This window comes from Chamaea fasciata, unplaced genomic scaffold (assembly GCF_029207755.1).
Source record: "Chamaea fasciata isolate MVZ Bird 193981 ecotype frontalis unplaced genomic scaffold, bChaFas1.0.hap1 SCAF_2, whole genome shotgun sequence".
Lineage (NCBI taxonomy): Eukaryota > Metazoa > Chordata > Aves > Passeriformes > Sylviidae > Chamaea > Chamaea fasciata.
The window spans coordinates 11,627,969-11,651,962 of NW_027094087.1; the positions used below are offsets into that span (position 1 = coordinate 11,627,969).

Consider the following 23,994-nt stretch of genomic DNA (forward strand, 5'->3'; position numbering starts at 1 on the left):
GTTGCCCCAGGAGTTCCAAGTCTCTCCTGTGCTGAGGAGCCCAGGACTGGACACAGCACTGCAGATGTGCCTCACCAGGGCTGAGCAGAGGGGCAGGATCGCTCCCTGACCTGCTGAAAATGCTCTTCCCAATGCATCCCTGGATCCCTTTGGCCTCCTTGGCCACAAGGACACTGCTGGCTCAGGGATAGTTTGCTCTCCACCAGGACCGTCAGGTCCCTCTCAGAGACACTTCTTTCTCCTGACCCTTACTTTGGCACTGAATCAACAAAGTCTGTACCAACAGACTTGCACATGGAGACTAATCCATCTTCTGACAACTAGAATCAGCAATTTTCTAGGGCCCACCTGCTTACACAAGCAATGATGCTACTGATTTTTTCCCCTCCTGAATCACAAAATACTCAGACAAGCTCAAGTCCCTACTCATGCATTTGTGGAGAGGCTTTGGAACAGCTGGAGGATACGGAAGGAAACAATAAAAAGGAATAAAAACACAAAATGAACCTGTTCTATGACACCCAGTTATCATTACACATAGGCAAATCAATAAACCTACTCTGAACTTTGACTTATTTCTCAGCTTGAATTTAAAATCAAACCTAAACCTTTCTTCATGCTACTCATGCCTTCAGCTCAGCTACAGAAGTTACTCCATTTTCACTTAAAGAACTAAAAGCACAAAAGACTTTTAACTTTCTTGTGTGTGTGTGTCTGTATCTTCCACTCATCCTCCCCCAAATTTTTTCAGTGCAACTCAGCAACTTTCAGCTACTCAAATGCAGCCCAGCAGTATTTTTGGCAGAGACTAAGATTTATTGCCATGGTAGGCTGATATAAGTTTAAAAAATGCAAAGGATGTTCTGATTTATAATGTACCATTACTACTTGCATTTCAGAACTTTATCAGTCTGATCCAACTTTATAAAGAAATCATAACAAGGCAGTGTAGTATTACAAATTTATTGAGTTTCTTCAAAGTAATTTTTCAGCATTGAAAATTTCACACATATAAAACAACTTCAACTTCTATGCATTAAAAGCAAAGTATGGATTTTTTTTTTTTTTAATTTAAAGCAAGTGCTGTGCTTTTTTTAAACATCTCAAGAACCAAATTCTTCAGTTATAAAGCTGATAAAAATAAGTGATACACCACTAGAGTTTTTTTCTTCAACATGTGAAATTCGTCTCTTTGGGAAACAATACTTTTTAAAATTGTATCATGAAAGATACAGACCTGAAAAAGGATAAACAATCATACACAAGGCATAAACGTTACACAGAGTAATTCAGACATTTTATAAAGAGATCTGGAAAAGTACCTAAAATAGTGATATTTATTTAGTATAAAATTTCAATAATAAAATATTGCTCATAATAAATAAGAAAACATGAGTTTCATTAATACTGTTCTCCCCTTAAAGCTCTCTTGGATGTGACACAATCAGACCTGATCAAAAGTCAGATTTTCATTTTGTCCTCTGCATGAAGGAGGCAGGTTTACAGGCTTCAGGTCATTCTTTGCTAGAAACAATTTTATTATAAACAAAACACAGAATTCATTTCAAGGCTCATGCGTAGTTATGGGAAAGAAATAACAATCCCCAAATGTGAACAAACCACGTTTCAGTAGATTTTAATACCCAAAATATTTGCCCTTTTTGTTAAACATGAAGTGGAATAAGACTTCCCGCGGATTACGAATACAAAGAGAAAGCTGCCCAAGTTTTCTCCAAAGCTTCTAAATATGGATGCAGCTGTACTGAATGGTTATCAATGCTGCTAGGGACAGTTTGCTCTAGGAGGGTTTGAATGCGTCACCTTTTATATGGGAACGTTGGATTTCATCCCTGCTCTTCCCATCTGCAGGCAGGGCAGTTTGGAGCAGTTCTTCAGCAGCTGCTCGATGGCGATGTGCCGCACATTGAGCTCAGAGGCCAGGGAGTCCTTCTCCTGCACCTGCTGTGTCAGCTCCTCAAACACATCTGCAACAACAGCACGGGGTCAATGCACTTGGTCCTGTACTGACACAGGCTTAGGAAGCACTGACAAACAACACTGGGAAAGAGGCACGTACATTTAAGTGGGATCATGCACAGGAACTCTGATTTTCCTGGCTCCAGAACAGCTTTGTATGCATTGCAAACTGAAAGGCATCACTTTGTTTCTAGTTATAGACACCCTGAGCCAAAGTGGATCAGTTTAAAACTTCAAACAAAGCTGACTCTGGCCTGGATCTGCTGGACCAGGGAAGAGATCATCCCCTGTGCTGGGCACTGCTGAGGCCACACCTCAAATCCTGTGTTCAGTTTTCAGACCCTCACAACAAGGACATTGAGGTGCTGGATCATGTCCAGAGAAGGGAACAGAGCTGGGGAAGGGTCTGGAGCACAAGGCTGATGAGAAGCAGCTGAGGGAGCCTAGCCTGGAGAAAAGGAGGCTCAGAGGGAACCTTATCATTCTCTACTATTGCCTGACAGGAGGGTGGAGCCAGGTGGGATCGGGCTCTTCTCTCAGGAAACAAGTGACAGGATGAGAGGAAAAGGCCTTAGTTTGCACCAGGCACAGTTAGATTGGCCATTAGGAAACAGTTCTTCATGGAACGGGTTGTCATGCACTGAAACAGGCTGCCCAGGCAAGTGGTGGAGTCACCACCCCGGAGGGATTTAACAGACATGGAGATGTGGCACTGAGGAACCACTTGGTTTAGTGGGGGACTCAGCAGTGCTGGATTAATGGTTGCACTTGATGATCATAGGGGTCACTTTCAACCTTAACAATTCTACGGTTCTAGACAAATTCTTAAAGAGAATATTATGCCAATTTCCAGCACCAAAGCAGATTACATGATGAAAGCACCTAGAAATCCCTCCGTATCACACACTTCCATGCAAAACAAGAGACTTCAGCTAAAAACTTAACTGACAGAAAGGCAATCAAAATTTCTTTTATAAAACCAGATGTTTTTCTAATGACAAAGCACCACAAACCCACAACAAAGAGTATTGAAAAATTCTCACCCTGGATTTGCTTGAGCAGTTTTTCATTAAGTTGCTTTAACTCTCCTAGAGTCATTGTAGTCACTGCAACAATAAAATCTGTTATTACTACTACCAAAGTCACATAAGCATCCCTAAGCTGATTCCTATTTTCTCAAGATTTCTCCTATTTGCATCCTAATAAATCAACAGATGCATGACAGTAAGTCAGAGACAACAGTATTTATCAGTCATTTAAGGAAAGTTTGAAAATTCTCTTTTTAATAGAGACAAGGATTTACTCCATTAGAAAACCCCCTCTTCAATGTCAAAAAGGTGGAAAATCAAGCCCTGAAAACAGTAGCATCCAGAATCAGAACTGCTTGGCATATTCAAATACTCCACCCTCCTCTGACTGCAAAACATGATTTCCCCAGTGCAACCCCTCCAGGCAGATCTGTTTAACTGTGGGCAAGGGGACAATTCTGAGGTATGTCCTGCTACATCTCCCAGCCTGCAAGAAGCAGCTTCTTGACAGAATTTTCAGCATGTGGCTCCCTGTTTTGGTTATCAAAGTCTGTGCTTTATGCATACAGGAATATTATACACAGGTTCCAATGAGTATCTCAGTGACAAATGACGAAGGACAATCCTGGCTTGATATGAAGACCAGCATATAAAAATAGGTTTCCTCCTGTGCTCCTGGTGATAACTACGAGATCCTCTGTATCATTCAAAAGCCCTTCTGTATCTCAGGTTGTGTGCATTGATCATCCTCACAGAAAATACACCTTAGGCCTCAGAGGAGGGAACTGTGAAAGTATTCTTCCCTGACCTTGATCAACAGCAAGGAAGCCCTGGCCTGCTTCCTAGGATTCCCTCAACCCTGCAGTGGACACACATGGTGCCATTGCCTGCTGCTGAGATGCCGCTGTCACCACGGTGAAAAGCAACAATCTGAACACCACAGGCGGCACAAGCTTTAAGACCTTGCAAGTCTAAAATACTGTTCTTAAACTTCAGCAAAGCTGTTTCTACTGCAGCTTAGCAAAGCTCTCATTTCATACTTGAGAGAAAAAACGATGTTGCAGTTTCTTCTGGAGATTTCTCTGTGCAAAAGGTTTCTACATGGCAAATTTAAAGTCCAGAGTTCTGAAAAAGATGGGTTTTAGCTACCCACTGGATTATTTGATTATCCTAAGCCTTCCCTTTCAAACTTTCTCACAGCTGGCAGCTGTGGGATGTTAAATTGCTGACAGTACTGCCAAACCAAAGAAGCTGGCAATCGCTAAGACTTGGTACTTGAGACATAATCCCAGCTAAGACTAAAATAGATTCACCTTTGTCCTCCATCAGCCAAGTAAAATGGTGCTCCTTCCTATCTTCAGCTATCAATAAACCTGAAAAGTCCCTTCTCACACCATACCACCCTTTAAGAACTATGAAAACCCTGACCAACTTTAATATATTAATTAACAGTTACAAATGTCAAGATTTTTTCCTGCCTTTACACTAGTGGCAGGATGTTACTTCCCCATTCTTCAGTATTTTCATTAACATTTTGTCATCTGGCAGATAGGCTGGTTCACACATTTCATTGGAGTGTTTTGGGACAGGACTGTTTCATGGCACATTATCCTGATACAGGAGGAAAACGGAGAAGAAATGGAGCACTAAATTTAAACGGTAAATCATTATTCTATCCACAGCTGAGGGAAATTCTGAAGAAATACTGGCCAAGCTATTTACAGTTCCATTAATACTTTTTTTTTTTTTCAGTAGACAGCTATATTGTTAAGAGTGAAAGCATTGCAGTACCTAATTCTGTACCTAATTCTGGCAGTCTAAGTTTTTGTCTAACATAGAAACTTTATGTAATCACAGAGCCTCCAAAATAAATGGCTTTTAAAGGTAAATATTGCAAAATACAAGCAAAAATGCCTCAAAGCTGCATTATGTAGTCATAACAGAAGAAAAAAACCTGTTATTGTACTCAATGCAGATTTATGTTCCCACCCCAAAATCAAAAATTGGAGATGAATTTCAAGTCACTAACTTCAGTTAGACAACCCCATAAACAAGGTCAAGCTTCCATAATTCCTCTGTTATATGCTGTCCTGATTTATGTAATCCCAATTCATGACTCCAGCAGACAGGTGGCCAAAAAGCCCAGCATGTCTGTTTTGATTTACGGCTTTAAGGCTACTGATTCACAATAAATGCAACATGACACATCAGGCAGCAGTTAAGTAAAATCCTTTCATAAAGAATGAGAAATGACTCAGCTTTGCAAGGACAGAGTTGTCAGTTTGTTAAAAAAAAAGGGAGGCTAAAGAAGCCAATTCCAACTTTTTACAGTACCTCTTTCTCTGACTCTTCAGATATTCTGATTCCACTACTACCTTGTTTTTCAGCACCTGTTTTTCCCTGGAATATTTTATCAGTGCTTTTATTTTCTTTCTCAGGTCTTTTGAAGTTCAGAAACCCTCTTCAATTACTCCCCTCATCTACAAAAGTAAGAGTGGACATACACCAGCTCAGGACCAAGTACTGCCTAAAAAACCAGATGGTAACACCACATACCTCTAGGAATCCATTCCTAACACATTTTGTGCAGCCTGATGCCAGAGACATTAGAATATCCTAGATTTTTTTGAAGATTTCTTCTAGTGATCTTCTTAAACAACAGAGAAACTAATTTTCTGTTATTTTCATTATCACCACAGTCATCAAAAGATAACTCGGGTCTTCTGCTACAGCCTTTAAGAGGACATGGTGGCAGAAGGGCCTTCCCATTTTCTTATGCTCAATAAACACAAGGAAAAAAAAAATCCAGTAAAATGCACAACAAAAGTCTGCTACTATTCTCAAGTCTGCTACATGACCTCTAATTTCCCCTGTTGCTTAGGGCAGGTCTCTGTGAAATGTAACTCAGAGCACTGTGCAAGTTCAGTAAGAGAGATTTGCAGGAGCTGAGTAACCTCCACCTCCACAGGCAGGGCTGTGCAACTCCCAGGAATGACATATTGAAATGACTTTTTTTGCATAAATTAGACATGTCCTATGTCACACTGGGCTACAGCTAGGAGTAAACCACCCCCCCCCCAAAACAACAACAACAACAAAAAAACAACCACAAAAAAAACAACCAAAAAAAAAAAACAAACAAAAAAAACACCAAAAAAACCCCCACAAATAAAAACCAGCCAAACCACCCTGTTTGCTCAGGCAGGTAGCTCTTTTTTCCCCCCAGATTTTACTTGCTGGACTTCAGGATGAGAACTAATGCCCTGTGGAGACATGAAGTGGTCAATAGGTATTTGAAAGAATGTCCTTGCTTGCTAGGCTGTGTGTAAATGGATGTATACTCACATTCCTCCCTGTTGTGCTGAGGATGTCTCCTATGAACACTGGCAAGTGAATCACCTTCAGCTTTTTCAGCCTTCTGGACTTGGCTGCGGTTGGGCCACAGAACGCTGCCACAGCAGAAGGCAGCACCCAGTCTGAAATCTGAGGGTTCTCTTGGTTCCATCAGAGCTTGTGAGCAGCTTGAGATGTCTCCAGATTTCCCATCTATCCATTTCGCAGAGTATCTAGGGACTGGGGAGTCAAACTGTGGCAGTAATTTTCTATCAGTCTGATGTCTGAAGCTAAAAAGCTGGTGTTGGGATGGTTTTGAGCTTTCAGAATCAGAGTCTAAATCCTTGTTTTGTGCGTATTGTATGATCCAGTTAATTTTTTTGCTCAAGATATTTTTTACTTCTGCATAAGGACTTTTAGAGAGCTTTGATCGTGGACAGTCCTGATTTGCTATTAAGTGGAATTTTTCAAAGCAGTCTCTGTGCCCCCTTAAAGATCTTGTATGTAGAAGATCTGACTTTGGTACTCCTGTAAAGACACAACAGAAAGAAGTTCACTTACTGCTAATTTTTTAAAATCTTTACTCACCAGCAACCGAGAAAACAAAAACTTTAGTGATACTTTCCTACTAACAGTCTGAAGCAAACAAGGGTACCGCACAGTCCAAAATTTGTGAAGTTTCCCTCAGGCCTGAGTCCTTGTCACACAAAGTGTTTTGCACACCATAATCTCTAGAGCAGGACTTCAGCGTGTGCCTCTTGCATGGTGACAGAGATGAAGCAAACTGGTAACTCTACACATGCTGCATCACCCCTACACACAAGTGTATAAGCTGCAGAAGTAAAATAAATCCAACTGTGTATCAGCAAGTTCTATAGAACGATCCTGAAGAGCATTTTGACAGCACTCATACAAGCACCCATCTTTTATGCATAATGTTATGAGCCATCTGATCAAATACTGCAGAGTGCAGGCTTGTCTCATTCAAGTGGTCAAATGTAACTCAGATTTCAGCCATAGTTTATTTTTTTGGTATAATATACCAGTGCAAAGGCTTGCACTGGTACAAGCCTGCAGCCTAGCCAGGGAATCAAGCTCTAATACTGGCAATGCTTGCCAACATTAAACTATCCTGAAATTCATTTGAGGTGTTCTGGTTTTGGCTGGCATAGAGGTAATTTTTATCCCAGTGTAATATGGGGCTGCGTTTTGGATTTGTGCTGCAGTGTTTTCATTATCACTGAGCAGGGCTTACACACAGTCTAGGCCCTTTCTGCCTCTGACAGTGAGTGGGCTGGGGGCATGCAAGGAGCTGGGAAGGGACACAACTGGAACAGCTGATCCCAGCTGACTCAAGGGATATTCCACACCATATGGCATCATGCTCAGTGTATAAAGCTGGGGGAAGAAGGTGGAAGGAAGGAATGTTTGGAGTGATGGTGTTTGTCATCCCAAGTCACCGTTATGCACGACAGCCCTGCTCTCCTGGGGATGGCTGAACACCTGCCCAACCATGGGGAGCAGTGAATGAATTCCTTATTTTGCTTTGCTTGTATGGGCAGCTTTTGCTCTCCCTTTCAAACTGTCTTTGTCTCAACCCACAAGCTGAAATTCTCTCCCCATCCCACTGGGGTTAAACCATGACATCACACAAGATGGATGTTTATTCTCCTCTTTGCTCATCCTCCCTCAAAGACTGTTCAAATAGCTACAGCAGGTAACTTAAACCTCTAAGTAACTGCTAGTGATTGACAGATTAAAAAGGAACACAATCTGTGAAGTTCTGCAGTTGGTGAGTGAACACAGATGGTATGAGAAATGACTATTCCAGAAAGTTAATAGTGCCCCAGTACAAAATTACTTTCTGCAGCTTCAGTGGATATTTATTTTTCTTGAGATTCACCTACACAGTGGATTCAGAATCCAAGCCCAGAGTAATGAATAGTTTGTCATTTATCTCAGTACTCCATATACTACTTGGGAGGGTTCCCAATACAATGAAAACTAATTCTGTCTAACAAGTTTGTCACTGCAAATTATAATAATATACCTGTGAACCAGAGGTTGAAAGAGCTTAATGGTATTTAAACCAACAAACAATGTAACTGGATCTCTGAATCTAGGCAACATGAACCAACCTGCAGCCATCCTATCTTTAAGCCATTAAAGGTGACTAAAAAGAAAAAACATGAAATCCAAGAGGTAACAAAATCTGGTAACAGAGACATTTACAGACTTTTAGAAGAAAGCTACACATTACAACAAGTTTCAGTTCTATCTGATTTACCCTCTTAAATTCTTGTGGTAAATCATAATCTCCTCACCCCAAACAATTAACAAATGATATAATGTTTGTTTCAAAGTTACTGAATGCCATGAAATCCCACAGTACTCTCAAAACTAATCTGAAAAGGTCAAATTTTTAACATAAAACTGTGAAAACAAATCCAAGCACTTCATTTTGACTATCTCACTTGTAATTGCTGTTTGAAGTTGGTGAGTTCAAACATTAAGAGCAAGCATTTTAAATTGTTGATTTTCTACTCTTTGGGCAGCACTGAAACTTAAGTGCCTTATTTTCAGGCTGAGTTTCTGAGAGTGCACACAATTTATGGTGCAAAATATGGAAAAAACCCCTGGAAAATAAAAGAAAACAGCAGTGGAATTTATTTTATTCATAGTGGCAGGGGAAAAAAGGTAAAGTCATGAAAACAGATGTTCCTTCTGTTCATGAGGTAACTATTAGAAGAAACAAAACTCACATGCTAACCAGAGGCATCTTTTAAGAAGGAAGTTCTGGATTAAAATACACTCTGTGCCCCCTTTCAGTGGGCAGTCAAGATTCTCACTCCAAAACTTGAAGTACTTTTCAGCCTCTTTCAGCAAACATATTCACCAACTTTTCTTAAGCTCTGCATAATCTGCTGCCTACTTGCTATGCTATTTTACCTGTCTTTACAGAGACTTAAAAAACCCCAACAAACATTTCTATTGAAAACAAGAAAGACAAGCCATTTGTTTTCATGACTTATCAGCACCATTTAAAAAGTGCTAGCCGGCTTAACTCAAGTAGCATGATGGAAACCTTAAATCTTTAAGCCATCAAGGGAAAGCAAACACTGTCAAGTGAAATTGTAAAGCAAATATATTCACAACATCACAAACCCTAGAAAACCAAAGTGATTTGTTCAATCTTTTACCCAAGTGATTTGTTCAATGCTTTTTACTCAAGTCATTCTTCAACATTCTACTTTGCTGCTGCTCATAGTGCTTTCTTTTACTTACAGAAAATAAACAATGGGCTGAAAAACAGGTTTTGCACAATTTTCCATACAATAATGTTCAGGAGCCCACCTAACAAACATACCCGCACAACAAATGAGAATACTGAGGGTACCACTTAAAAAAAGAAATTCCTTTGAGACTGCTTCATTATTTCAATCAGAAAAAATGTTACCTGTCCAGTAGGAGAGGAGAGTGAGACCACACAAAATAGCCAACACACAAATTGTTACAAAATAAAAGAACAAGTGCAGCATGACTTCATGAAGCCTCAACTGAATTATGTCCAAGTCTTAAACTCAAGGTTATTCAAGTCTTTCCTTCTGATGAATTTATCTTTTAAGAGTTCTGAACATTGCTAACTTCCCCATTCTAGAGTCATGCTGCTCAAAGAGATCTATTTTATCTGAACTCAGTAATAGAGTGCCTGAAATGAGCAATTATTACAGAAGAAAAAACCATGCTACTTCAAGAGTTCAAGCTTTGCTATTTATATGCCACACACTGGCCAGTGTCCCTATTTCTGAGCACAGGGTAGGTTTTATTGCGAAACATTTCCCGTATACAAGATCAGAATGTACATCTTAACCCCTTCTCTTACTCCACTGCAAAAACCCCCAAAAGAATCTTGAATAAAGTAAGGAACTGAAAATGTGCAAAACCAAAGCAGTTTTGTAGAGAACTGCTAACAGACCTGCTTCAGCTTTCACATTTTTTGTTTTTTACTGTAACAATCACACACAAAACTAAAACAACCATCAATCTCTCTTTTGTCCTAGGGTGACAATTAGTCCTTTCCTATGTAGAGAACATCAGCCATAACCTTCTGGAAGAGCTGAGCAGGGACAGCAGCTGCTGTGCCAGCACAAACTAGCAATCACACACCAGAATTACAGCAAGTAAGGGTACAGTTCTTTGGAACAAATTCTTCTGTTGTGGGCAATACCATCAGCTTTATGAGGCAGAAAAGATGTCCATTTCTTTTTGGGAAGACTTCATACTCCACTCAGATTACTTCATGTTTTCCCCTTCATCACAACTGCAGAAAAAGCTACAATCTGGTGAGTTGGCATGGACCAAGTGATATATAAAGAAGATGCAGTTTTTATTGCTTTATTCAACACTCTACACCAGGAGATGCATAAAGCACAGCAAGATTTCTGTACAAAACAAGAAGCAATACTGTAATTTTGATAAACAGCTATTGTGAGTTTCGGGGACTTTCACAGGGTATCAGTTCCATCTCTACATTTCTGATTGCCAATATCAACCTGAATCTTTCTTACTTTTTGTCTGGTTCTTCAAGTCTGCCATCATAAACCCATCAACTTCTTTTCCCCCTCACATTTGCAAGTGTGTGTACATTTGCCCCTTGTCTTATTTTCCAAGAACAGGATTGCAGACTATGTCCAGGTATGTCCTACACTTCATATTTATTTTTTCAGAGAAGAGGAAAAAACCCTCAAACAGCAACAAAAACCCTACAATCATGCAGAGTAGAGAAGTTTAATCTTCAGGGAAAAAAGAAAAAAAAAACCCCACAAAATTCACTAATATCTAGAAGGCCATATCCAATAAACTTAAGACAGCTAAGATGTTATTAGGAAACAAGCTCATGCCAGAGATCATTCCTCAAGTGCACATGATCCACAGGCTGATGCCAAACTTCTAGACAAATTATTAAACAATGAAAGCACTTACAATCCATTAGTTGTTTCTGATGCTAGTAAATCAGGTATCCTAGATGAAATATGAACATATCACTTCACTCAACACTATAATCATATATTGACTTGAAGAACACGACTTCCTACATAAGTGCCTACTGTTTAGGGGGAAAAAAAAAATCAATCCAAACCCTGACTATTTCAATTTGTAAGCTATGCAAGGCAGGCAGTCAAAATGACTCCTAATCCACTCCTACAAAGTAATTTTGTAAATGTATGACTAGCAATCAGGCAGTTCAATACACATTTTTGTAACTTCCATTTATTCATGGCTATAAAGCAGCTGAGAGCAGGGAGAATATTTACCAGATAACCAGGTGAGCAATCATATCTCAACAAATTCTACCCCATTTCAAGCATTTGTACTTGAAAGTAAATGAGTTTCTATCAGAATTAAGTCTTTTTGCTTTCTGGGTTTTTTGAGGGTAAGAAACCTACAAAGACTTTTTTCTACCTTTGTAATTGATTCACTGAGAACTATGTATAACTCGTCTTCATTATAAAGACACAGAACTGAATTGAAATGTTTGCTCAAGTTTATACAAAGCTGGCTAGAATAGTTGTCTTATTTGGAGATTATAATAGTAATCAACAAGTCCAATTCAAAAGAAAAGTTCTTGAATAACAAGATTATTCCACATCCCTTCACAAATGTTTCCATAGAAAAAAATAAATCAGTGATCATTAGCCTGCTTATCCTCAACAGTGTTTGGGTTTTTTGGTTTTTGTTTTTTTTTTTTTTTTTTAATTTGTTTGCTATTCTCTTTAAAAAAAAAAAAAACAAACAACCAAACTTCTTCTTTGGTCTTTCAGATTCTTCAACTGGAAATAATATTATAGAAAGCCTGCATTCCCTTCTTAGCAATTTTGAATGTAATGCTGTAAACTAATTGTTGTTTGCAATGGTGAATAGCAGCTGAAGTAGAAAATCCCCCCTCAATCTAAGATGCAATAAAATTAACAGGAATACTTGCAGACACATGAATAGTCAATGGTAAGTTTGTACTATGCCACTGGTTACTTAAAGCCCCTTTAAAGAATTTCCAAGTACTTATGGGTAAGATTTATACCTGACTCCAGTTTGAGCTAACTGTGGAAACCTGCCTTCACAGCCAGTGAAGAAATGCTTCTCAGGCACAATTCACCTCAGTGAACACCACAGAGATTTGAGACAGACACCTCTGCTCTTCTCCTTTAATCCTAGAGAAGGCACAAGCCCTTGCCTGTGGTTGCCCACTTTCAGAGCCCTGGTCTCCACTGTGTGTTCTGAGGTGTCCCAGCTGCTGCCCCCCTCAGCTGCCCACCCCAGGACCACTCTGTACACAGGGATGTGCAGGCAGCTCATGGAGCAGCTCCCACACATCTGTGAGTGTCCACAGGAACACAAAGATCACATGAGCTGCAGTGTGGTTTACCTTGCGTGCAGGGCCGAGATCTGCAGCAGACAGAAAGGCTTCACAGGACATTAAATGTTCATGTCTATCTATTTTAAGCCACTGCTGCATAAGCTGTTTACCAAGAGTGCTGAAAGAGGGGGGTTCCCAGAAAAGCAGATCCCAAGACCTGTTCAAAATGCATGAAACACAAGCAGCCCATGATAACCTATGACAACAGTTATCCACACGTCTAAATGACAAGGATGGGGAAAACTGATATTCTCCAGCTGTACAATTCTGCCAACACTGAAAAGCAGGATCATTAGATTTGTATCTCCAGTACATCTGCTTGACAAGATATAAAGCCAACTGCTATTTTAAGGGTTTACATGCAATATCATTTGAGAGTTAAATCTTATGATTTATTAGACTGGCTAGAAGGAAAATGCCAGTGCCATTCATTGACTTCTAAAACCAGACATTTTGTAAAGACTAGATATTATCTTATTCATAAATTAAAGTTCTGTCCTTGCTTTCATATGATAACGCCAGTACTTTCACCACATCAAGTGTACACACAAATCACCTCCCACTTAATTTCTTTCAGCTCATTTGTATTTTAGCAGAAAGCAAAGATATCAGAACAGAGATCCAGCTGACCCCTTAAATATATTTTCAAGAATCATATTCTTTATATACTACTTTACTAAGAAGAGTTTGCTACTGTATTAAACAAAGCAATGCATTCTAATGAAAATTTCACCACAGAAAATATTATGTCACAAAGTTTGTAAGAAAATCAGTTAAATAGACCTAGAAGAGAGTGGAAGTCCTAAGCTGGTATTTCTGTAGTCTGGATGATGCCAGGTAACATAAATATTCAATTATCTTGTTTGCATGGACAAACCTCCCAAATGTACACATTAAGAATGCAAAAATGTACTTATTGAACCAGCTCCACAGCGTGACATTACTCAGTGGTACACGTACAGCATTCAGAGTAAGAACAGCATCTCCAAGCATGTTCAGACTTGAATTTGTAGTTAAGAGCTTTAGTGGAAGCTGCAGCTAATTTCACATGTCCATTCATGTTTGGAGAAATGAGTCATACCCCTGGCTTGCAAATGCTACCTTGAAACAAGTTCTTATCTGTCTATTCTAAAGGGCAAGGATGGAAATTTTTAGCTTTTATTGCCAGAATTTTACTGTTTATCATTTCATTAACACTGAAAAAATCAGTGTAATATTCTGGAACAGAATTAAATCAGGCAGCAATTTCCACTTCTTTCAACTATACCTTACAACACATTTTATTTCAGTGAGATATTCTTCAGTAGGGTGTAAAAATGAAAAAAAAACCTGAAATTTGAGTGCTTACAGTTTGCAACAACTAAACCCACCCCCTCCCTCTTTTTATTTTTTTTTTTTTTATGGACACTGCATGAGGATATTATACAAGATTTTATAGACCTTAACAGGAAAAAAGCTATGTGGTAAGACAGACTTATTTATAACATCCTTGTCTCAGCCTGGAGACTGAGATGCACTAACCTGATCCTGAAATTGCCTCAAAAGCTGAGTCTATCAGCACGTTAAAGGACCATGGAAACCTAACTACTTCAACATAAATCAGGGGAATGGATGCCCAGTACTTACACTGTCCCTTATATTACAGGACCTGGGATGGGAACTGTCACTTGCTATTCAGCTGTTCAGCTCTAAACAGAAATGGAAGTGAGCCAGTTTGCTTGTCAGCCAGCATTCTCCAAGATGTTACTGTAGTTAGCATCATTGGATAAGCAAAAGAGTAAAAAATCATCTCAAACAATCACATTTTCCACTTCTATTACTGTTTGTCTCCATTAAAACCCTTGAATGTGAGAAAACTCAGGTTTTTAAGTAATTCTGCATTAAGAAATACCAGCATAAACCCAGTTAAAGACAGATACACTATATGAAGTAATGTGAAGGTAAGCCATAATTATTATAGAATCCCAAGTTTGATGTTCAAACAAAAACATTCAAGTATTAAGATCCTGAAACTGGGATTTCCACAGGTGTCCAGAGGATCCCAGGACACAGCTGCTGTGTGCAGTGCCTTCCTATGGCAAGAAACCTGAACCCCTCTAAGCAGCACCCCAGGCAGGACCCTCTGGCTGCTGCTGTGTGAGAGGTGAGACACAGGGCACACGGTCACACAGAGCCACAGACTGGTTTGGGCTGGAAGGGACCTTAAAGATCATCTCATTCCAAATACCTACAATGGGCAGGGACACCTTCCACCTCACCAGGTTGCTCAGAGCTCCATCCCACCTGTCCTTAAAACACTTCTAGGGGTGGAGCATCCACAGCTTGGAAATGCTACAACTGGAGTTTCAAACCACCACATGCAGGCAGAGGATTTTGTTTTGTTGATGTATACATTTACAGACAGTTTTTAAACATACGCAAGCAGGTATTTTTCAGTTTTCATGCATTTCTTCCCATCATTGAAGTATTACTGCAGATTTGTTGTTAGTACTCTCTGCTAGCAGAGTTCAGGTAATAATTTTCTCATATTCTAATGAAATTAAAAAGAAGAACTTTGTTTCTACTAACACACAACATGTGATTTCCTGGCTTATGCAAACCAGTCACGTATGAATTTAAAACATTTCCTGTTTCAATCCACTGATTATTACTGTGACACCTACTCAGAAAAGCGAACAATGCATGATGCATGATGTTCACTTCATCTGCACAAGGAAAGAAGTCAACACCAAACTCCAGCAGATCCTTCCCACCAGGATATTCTAAACCCCATGTAGAACTTTAAAAACACTGTCCACAATCCACTTCATTTTTCAAAATGTTTAGTATTTCACATGTAAGTACTTTGAATATTTTAAACTTTAAGGAGCACATTAATATTCTGTTGTGTTATATCATCTGACTGTGAACCTTGAGATACAAAAGCTAGTTTGGCAACAGAAATATTTATGTGTAGCTTAGTCCATTCAGCTTCCCTGAGAGTGAATCCTCAAACTAAGTGAGCCGGACAAGCCAGTGCAACAGGAAAAAAATACTGCCCTTTCCAGAGACAACACTGCTCCCACTCCTTTTAGACTGAAGACCAGAACCACTAAACCCTCCTGAGCATGTTGCTCTTTCCTTGTTCAAGAAAGACTGATGACATTTAACAGGGTTAAGTTGAAACCTGTATATTGGTTTTAATTATTCCAATGTCCACGTTGTCTTTTCTTCTGCCCTTGCTACCATTCTTTCTGTCAGCTTCAGAGAAATAGACCCTATAATCCACCTGTATCACTCCTGAATAAATACTGGGACAGATACCACAGCTGATCTCCCAGTTACACTTAGACCAGCAGTTTCTGTGAATTAACTGAACTTAGTAAAAAGCAAAATCACAGTTTAGGCTAAGATATAATTTTATTTCACTAAAATACTAAAAATCTACTATTAGAAAAACCATGATGGAGACCTGATATCTGATAAAAACCAAAGGTTTTATGACACAGTAACTGACTTCCTTATTCAGAAACTCAACAGTTATTTAATCAAGACAGACCACATATTAAGCTTTCTGTATAGCAGCATTCTCTATAAAGGACTATAAGAGAAACTCAATTCCCCCCCCCCCCCCCCCCAGTTATGGAACATTATCAAGATACTGTCCAAACATAATAAAGGTTACAAATAAATGTTCCAATGTCAGGAAAGGATGGGCTGAGCCATGTCACAACACTAATCCAGAAAGGAGTCATTATTAGATATGAGGATGGTCCCCAAGTCCCCCATTTCTTATTCCTCCTCTTACTGACCCAAGCCAATCAACAACATCACCACTGAGACATAGGCAAGCCTGTGTCCGCTGCTGAACTCACAGATGCCAGGAGATGCAAAGATTCACCATCACTAGATTACATTGTAATTAAGCGCAGCTCACTAAATTATACTTCTGCAGCATTTTGTTCATAGACACTTGAGAAAGTGTTTCAGCTGCATCAGTTCCCAGCACACGGATTTGCCATGTCCACGTTTAAGCAGTCAGATGCTGCTGGCATGAGGGGAAACAGAATTGTCCTCATCTGTTTTGTTAAAGCACTACAATATGACGCCCAGCTAAAAAAAAGGAAGTTTGGAAGTCTACTTCCAGAATTTCATACCTAGACTCACAAATCAGAAGTATTTAGGTCAGAAAAGACCTTTAAGATCATTGAGTCCAGCTGCAAACTTGATTGCCAAGGCCACTGCTTGCCCTGGCACATCCATCTGTAATGCTCCTTCCTGTCATGACCCAGCTCCTGCTGCAGACTGCATGGTCAGGAGAGACGGAAGAGGTGCCATACATTCCAATTAATTCAGACAGCACTTAACACATGGAAGTTAATAGGGTGCTGCAAACAGTGGGAGTACTCAAGCATCCTGCAAGATGCTGAGCTGTGACTAATAGCCTGCCTGCTCTCCAACAGCATCTATTTCCTGCTTCTCCGAGGGAGCAGTTCCACATGCACATCAACACCAAAAATGAGCAAGCCTGTCTTAGCTGTTGCATGAGTATCTTTTTAGAACTGCCTAGTTCACTTCCTGAAATCCTTTTCATATGTATGGGGTTTAATTGCTGACAGTTTTAAGTATGATGCTAAATAAAAAGACAAACTATCAGTGAGATCGACACTCATTTGTAAGTGTGGGATAACACATCCACAAGAGTTGATGCAACTTGCTGACTCTGTTCAACAAGTTTTAATGCATCTGAACTCCATTAAAACACAACCAGGAGGTCAGTATGAAAATATCCAGCATAACGTGCTTTAGCGAATTACCCAGTTTGTGCTGTACCCAGGGCTGCCAAATGACTTATTTTAGACACATAAAAATCAATCTTTGTTACAAAAAAATACAGGAATGTAGAGATATGTCAAAAGTAGGAAATGTGTGACCATAGTAGGGAATGGTAAAGAGCTGACTCATGCAGTAGTTCAGCTAAAAAGCCTTAGAATGACTATATAAAAAGTCACTGACATAGCTTCTGCCACCTTTAAGCCTCCCCTTCCTACGAGCAGTAACAGTACATCTTTTCAAAGTGGCACACAGAAGAAAATTAGAAACTGAGGCATTTTGATGCCAACATGATCAAAGATATGTATACTTTTATTATGCAAAATAAAGGAATTGCAATGGCCCGTGTAACTTCAGGGGAGCTTTTATCACTACTCTATTCCAAGCTGCCTCCTTTTAAAATTAACTGGAAATTTAGAAGATTATGCAAAGCTTTGCACAGATTAAGTCTTTCCTACTATCAAGGCTATTTAGAGCAAAAAATTCCAAACCCATTCCACTTAAAACACAGATCACTTTCTAAAGTCACAGCCATAACAAGCAGCTTTGACAAATCCACAGCTTATCTCAAACAACAGAGCACAGGAACCATCCAGCAATTTTTTAACGTGTTGTATCACTTTCAACACTTTCAAAACAGAACTAGATCAGCAGTGTAATGGAAGTACTTAATTCTCATTGCGTCGGTATGTTTCTAAAGCCTAGAGAAAGAAACATCCTCTCTCCATATTGAGAAATCTAAACCTAACATACTAAAACAACAAGAAAACTCAAACAGACTGACAGGTTGTGTTAGGTTAGGCTGCTGCTCTTGAGTTTTAACAAAAAGTGCAAGTACACAGGCATGTCTCTTCTAAACAAAAGCAAAACACATGGCAATTACTTCTGAAGTATCAAAGTATTGTTCAGATTAAAATACACTGCCTTTACTAGCAACAGAAGTCTACTATGTGTTATCAAGAAAACCACCCTATGTAAGTAGAAGTTACTTTGTTGCTCCAAAGCCAAGCAGTTTGACTTAAAAAAAAAGGACAAATGAAGAAAAGCAACAAGATGGAGAAATTCTTTACCAAAAGAGGTTTAAAATTTTAAAAATACTATTCTGGAGGCCAAAATGGGTTTACAAGATTAGGCTTTTAAAAGATGGTCAAATTTCCTACTTTTTAATTTGCAGACTTTAGGAAGCTTTGATAATGAATGCTGCTTTATCATGTTACACATACCAACATTTTATGAAAACAAAAAGAAATAATCCCCTGAGCAGATCTAGTGAAAGCAAGTGATCTGTTTCCAAAAACCCGAATATTATGCTATAAAATTTGCAATTTAAGCTTGCTTGATACATAGACCCCCTCTAATTACTGAGCAAATCCTCTGAATATAGGCAGAACGTGATTCAGATCCCGAGTTCAACATGTGAGGTCTAACGCCAGAAGGTGGAATAAACACCAGGGCATTTCAGAGGCTCTGGAAAGAGGGGGGCTCACCTTCACGTCCGGAGGAGCAGCACCCATCTCTACAGGAAACGAGTTAGGAGACAAACTGGTTTAAAACTTTCTACAGACAGACGTTTCCAAACCCGTGACTCGATGGCAGCTCCCGGAGGAGCCGGCTGTGCCCGGAGCCCTCGGCCGGGCTGGCCCCGGATGGCCCCTGCTCCCAGTCTCACCTTCGATGTTCAGCTCGAAACAGACGTGGCAGAAGGAGAGGGTTTCCTTCTCGGTGCCCAGTTTGCAGACGCTGCAGATGTTGTCATCGTCCAAGTCGATGCTCACGAACTGCTCCTCGTTCATAGTGCCCTGGGGAGGGGGAAGGCCACAAGGGACGGGAGGGTTACTGCTCCGCGCCCGCAGAGAGGGAGGGCAGGGGCGGAACGAGGGCGGGAGCGTCCCGGCAAAGTTTTCCCTTCAGAGAAACTGAGGCCAGGCCGCACAGCGGGGCCGGCACGGACCGAGACTCTCCCCTTTGCCCGCCCGAAGGCTGCCCCGTCCCATCCCGCCCTGCTCCCCCGCAACTCCACCACCACCTCCATCATCGCTGCCCATTCCATCCCTCCCTCTGCGCGCCAGCGGCGCGGACGCCCCACCATCGCCCGCATCGCGATATCCCGGCTCTGCCCTCTCCCCTACCGCTAATCCGATCCCGGATCCCGATCCCGTCCCCGCTCACCGCCGCCCGCTCCGGCAGCGCTCCGCTTTGTCCGCCCGCCCGCGCCGCCGCCGCCGGAGCTCTCGGCGCCGGACACCGCCCGCCGCTTCCGGCCGCCACCACGGCACGGGGGGGGAAACCGCGGCGCCCGGGCCGAGCCCCGCCCCCCCGGGCAGCTGGAGTCGCCTCAGAGCTGGGCAGCGCAGCGGGAGGAGCGGGAAGCTTCGGTTTCCCCGGCCCTCCGAGCGGACAGGGCGGCGGAGAGCGGCGGAGGGCGGCGGAGAGCGGCGGAGAGCGGCGGCGCTCCCCCCGCAGCAGTTGGTCCGCGCCGCGCGGGCGGGGTGCGCGTGGCGAGGGCGGGCGCGCGGGCGGGCGGTGCGGCGGCGCTGCCGCTGGGGCCGGGGCTGCCGGGCGGGACTCGTCCTCAGCGCCTCCGCATCTGGTGACAGCGCCAATACTGAGCGCGACCGGCAGCCGGGGCCATTAGGATTTGTTAGGGGTGGGGGCTAAAAAAATACCCCAAAAAACCCCAAACAAACAAAAAACCCCCCCAAAACCCAAAAAGGTACCGTGAACCGGTATTAAAACCCGGTCAGGGCTCTGCTGGCGCTCCGAGGATGAAGCCACAACCGGTCACAGAATCACACATTTTGGGTACGGCTCGAAGGGGCCACAGAGGGTCATTAGTGCCACCTCCCTGCCCAAGCAGGGTCATCCCAGAGCACAGGGTTGCGTCCACACCGCTCTGGAGTATCTCCAGTGAGGGAGACTGCACACCCTCTCTGGGCAACCTGTTCCTCCAGCATGTGTTCAGTGGCACAGTAAAGTTCTTCCTCAGTTTTAGGGGGAACTTCCTGGGCGCCAGTTTTTGCCCATTGCCTCTTTTTCTGTTGGTTGGCAAAACCGGGAAGAGGTTGATCGTATAGTCTGGGAATTTCCACAATTAACGGAAATTACGTACAACACATTGCTACATGTCAAAGCGGGATTATTAATGGGAGAGCTAAGTAATCTTCCAGAGGCTCCTGTGTTGAAACTCATCTCTGCGGTTTTGATTGTTTCTTTCACAGTTTTCTTGGGGTGATTTCTTTGATTTTATAAGAAAAAAAAAAATATTTGCCATCCAAAGGGACCTGGACAAGCTCAAGAAGTGGCCCAAGGGAATCTCACGATGTTTGACAAGATGTAGTCCAAGGTGCAGCACTTGGGTCAGGGCAATCCCCAGTACCAGTCCAGGCTGAGGATGAACAGACCCAGAGCAGCCCTGGGAGAAGGACTTGGGGGTGCTGGTGGGTGAGAGGCTGGACATGCCCCGGCCGTGTGTGCTGGGAGCCCAGAAACCCCCGTGTGCTGGGCTGCATCCAAAGCCCCGTGGGCAGCAGGGCAGGGAGGGGATTCTGCCCCTCTGCCCCGCTCTGCTGAGACCCCACCTGCAGGGCTGCATCCAGCTCTGGGCTCCCAGCACAGCAAGGACAGGGACCTGCTGGAGCCAGGTCAGAGGAGGCCCCAGGGTGATCAGAGGGCTGGAGCAGCTCTGCTGTGAGAAAAGGCTGAGAGAACTGGGATTGTTCAGCCTGGGAAAAGAGACTTTGGGGTGACCTAACTGCAGTTTTCCAGCACCTGAAGGGAGCCCACAGGAAAGATGGAGAAAGACTATTTAAAAGTGCCTGGAGTGACAGGACAAGGGGGAGTGGCTTCAAACTGACCAAGAGTAGATTTAGATTAGATAGTAGGAAAATTTCTTTCCTGTGAGAGCAGTGAAACACTGGAACAGGTTGCCCAGAGAGGTTGTGTCTGCCCCATCCCTGGGTGTGTTCAAAGCTAGTTTGGATTGGGGTTTTAGTGACCTGGCCTAGTGGAAAGTGTCCCTGCCATGGCTGGAACTAGAATATCTTTCAGGTCCCTTCCAACCCAGGCCATTCTATGCTTCTATGATTTTCTGAATTAAAAGAAGTCCTGCACTGTGCTGGAGTTCCATCCTTTACCGCTCTTAGCCAGCAAGTTGTCTTTGCATTTGCTTCTGTTGGAGGATGATGGATCATGTTTCATGACAGAACTCTTTGGAATCTTCTTCAAATTGTTTCTGCCACAAGCTGAGAACTGGATCTGGGAGAGGGGATGCATTTCCTTCTCTCCTCATCATCTGCTTTTTTGATGAAGAGTAGCAAAGAAGCAGCACCTTGGCTTCATTGCAGAAGAAATATTAATACAGAAAGAGGGACATCAGCCTGGAGTGGAAGATTTAGAAACAAAAATGGAAGACTGGACAAATGATGGTGGAGCTTTATGAGATCTACAATTATTGGAGTATTTTCCCCTCCAGAATCTGATGTCTATTGAGTCTCAACAGCTCATCGCCACAGTGCAGCAGCCGCTGCTGTGAAATCCAAGGGCAAAAAAGTCATAAATCTTGTTAATAAATGACATGTGGGAGACAGCATGGCTCTCGGTAACTGAGCTGATTTTCTTGTCAAATATTGCTCTAAAATGTAGAGGTCATTGCAGTAAAAATAGTGAAGGAGAACTAATGTTTCAGGTGCAAATTTCTGACAAATGCTAGCAAATACCAAGATGAAGATTACGCAATTGTAGCTGCTGCCTGTGGCGTGGCTTATACTTATTCATACACAGTCGTATTTCCTCCCTTGGTTTATCAGTGCATGTAATTCTAGCTAACAGTTTACTTACACTGGAAAATTATTTTAGTGGGAAACAAATCTGTTCTGTCTTTCTATGTTTCTTTTTCCCTACTGAGTTTGCATTTTTTTAACAGGGAGGCTTTGGCAGTGATCATGTTTCAGTAATTCCCACTGCTTCACCTTCCCCCAGCTGCTTGGTCATGTTCCCACACTGTTTTGTCTCTGTATTTCTGTATTTGTGAGGTGACACAAGGGACTGGATCGCTGGTTTTAAGGAAGAGAGTTATTTCTCACTGTGCTTCACAGTGCAGCCCTACAAGCACTGGGGGAAGGCAGCTGAAGGGGTAATGCATAGACGACAATGAGTACGCTGGACCCTGTATCATAAAATCATGGCTTTAGCTTCATCAGGGTCTTCCCTGCAAATACTGAAATGTTGATAATGAAAGCTTGTGGCAGCATTTTATAGACATACTGAGTTCCAGTTTTGTGAGCAAAGACGTAGGAGTTCTAAAGCTAAAAGGCATTTTACTGAAAAATACAGTGTTAAACAGGAATTCAGGTGGAGGTGGGGGCAAAATACTGCAGTGGAGATCCCCAGTGGAGACCACAAATAACTGACACTGTAATGTAAGTATCTGTGTAGGTTTGTATATTAAAAGATATTCAAGAAATGAGAAAAGTTTGTCCAAAAATTTGAATGTTAAACTCAGACTAGGTGAAGTAGGTCTGGCTCCCTGAAAAATAAGTAACATGTTGAAATCAGCCTGACTTTGTCTGCCCTCTCTGCTATCTCCCTCTGCTCTCCCCTGGGCTTGGGGATATTTTTCCCCTCAGTAGGTCAGGCAACTGTGGCTTTTCCAGGCACTCTGGCAGATCTTCATGTTCCTCAGGCATTTCTGTCTGCAGTTAATAAACACATGCATTTTCTCCAACTCTTCAACTCATCTGTTTTTTGTTTGTTTGGTTGTTTTTTTTTTTTTGTTTTTTTTTTTTTTTTTTTTTTTTTAATTCTGGTGGATTTTTTCCTAGTTTTTTTACTTGTTGCTGTCCAGTTTTTTTACAGATCTTTTGTTCTTGTGTTCTCTGACCTTTCCTAGTTTATTTTATCTTTCACCCCTGGAAGACAAGTGTAGATAGTAATGTTTTGCTGTACCCCCTATCCTGTTCCCACTTGTATATTTTGTGACCTGTTATCTCTTTTTATTCTTCTATCCTCTTTCAACTTCCTTCAGTGTGAAACCTTTACTATTATATCCTATTTAAAATCTTTATTGACTGGTCTTTGCCCGCTTAGTGTGTGGCAGAAAACCTAATTGAAAAGGGGTAGTTCCACATTCCCTGTCCCTGCCGTTTCCTTTGTATTGGGCCTGGTGATCCCATGGCTGCTGCAAGGTGAAATGAGTCACTGAGGAGATACAAAAGAGAAGAAAACAAAATTAAAAAGAAAAATCAAAGCCTTTCTTCACCAGCTCATTGAAAAGTCTCTATATTCAGCTATATCACTGCTAATTGTGGTGTAAGGCTTTTTGGGGTGGGAATGCAACTGACCCTTCAGCAGCCTAAAATTTCATCAGACTTGATGTAACCACTAGTTTTCTCTCTTTCTCCTAGTTCTTCTGTTCCTTCATCCAGTCCCTTT

General features: G+C 41.7%; 1 protein-coding gene across 2 annotated transcripts; it reads right to left on the reverse strand.

The window, feature by feature from the left end:
- Nucleotides 1-946: 946 nt before the first annotated feature.
- Nucleotides 947-19,802, reverse strand: CUNH21orf91 (chromosome unknown C21orf91 homolog). Of its 2 annotated transcripts, none has more exons than XM_066208543.1 (5): nt 19,735-19,802; nt 19,235-19,364; nt 6,351-6,866; nt 3,021-3,083; nt 947-1,985 (listed from the first exon to the last, which is right to left on the reverse strand). In XM_066208543.1, the coding sequence occupies exons 2-5, from the start codon at nt 19,356-19,358 to the stop codon at nt 1,825-1,827; spliced, it is 864 nt and encodes a 287-aa protein (XP_066064640.1). In that variant the 5' UTR covers nt 19,359-19,364; nt 19,735-19,802; the 3' UTR covers nt 947-1,824. The 2 variants fall into 2 exon arrangements, with proteins under 2 accessions (XP_066064640.1, XP_066064639.1); XM_066208542.1 differs by having other exon boundaries at nt 19,695-19,794.
- Nucleotides 19,803-23,994: the final 4,192 nt, after the last annotated feature.

Excerpts from the sequence above, each read along its gene's own strand:
- CUNH21orf91 (XM_066208543.1), bottom strand. The coding sequence starts at position 19,358 with ATGAACGAGGAGCAGTTCGTGAGCATCGACTTGGACGATGACAACATC. Across the intron at positions 6,867-19,234 it reads TTTCGAGCTGAACATCGAAG|GAGTACCAAAGTCAGATCTT; the intron begins GTGAGACTGGGA and ends GTGTCTTTACAG. Across the intron at positions 3,084-6,350 it reads TCAGCACAACAGGGAGGAAT|TGACTACAATGACTCTAGGA; the intron begins GTGAGTATACAT and ends TTATTGTTGCAG.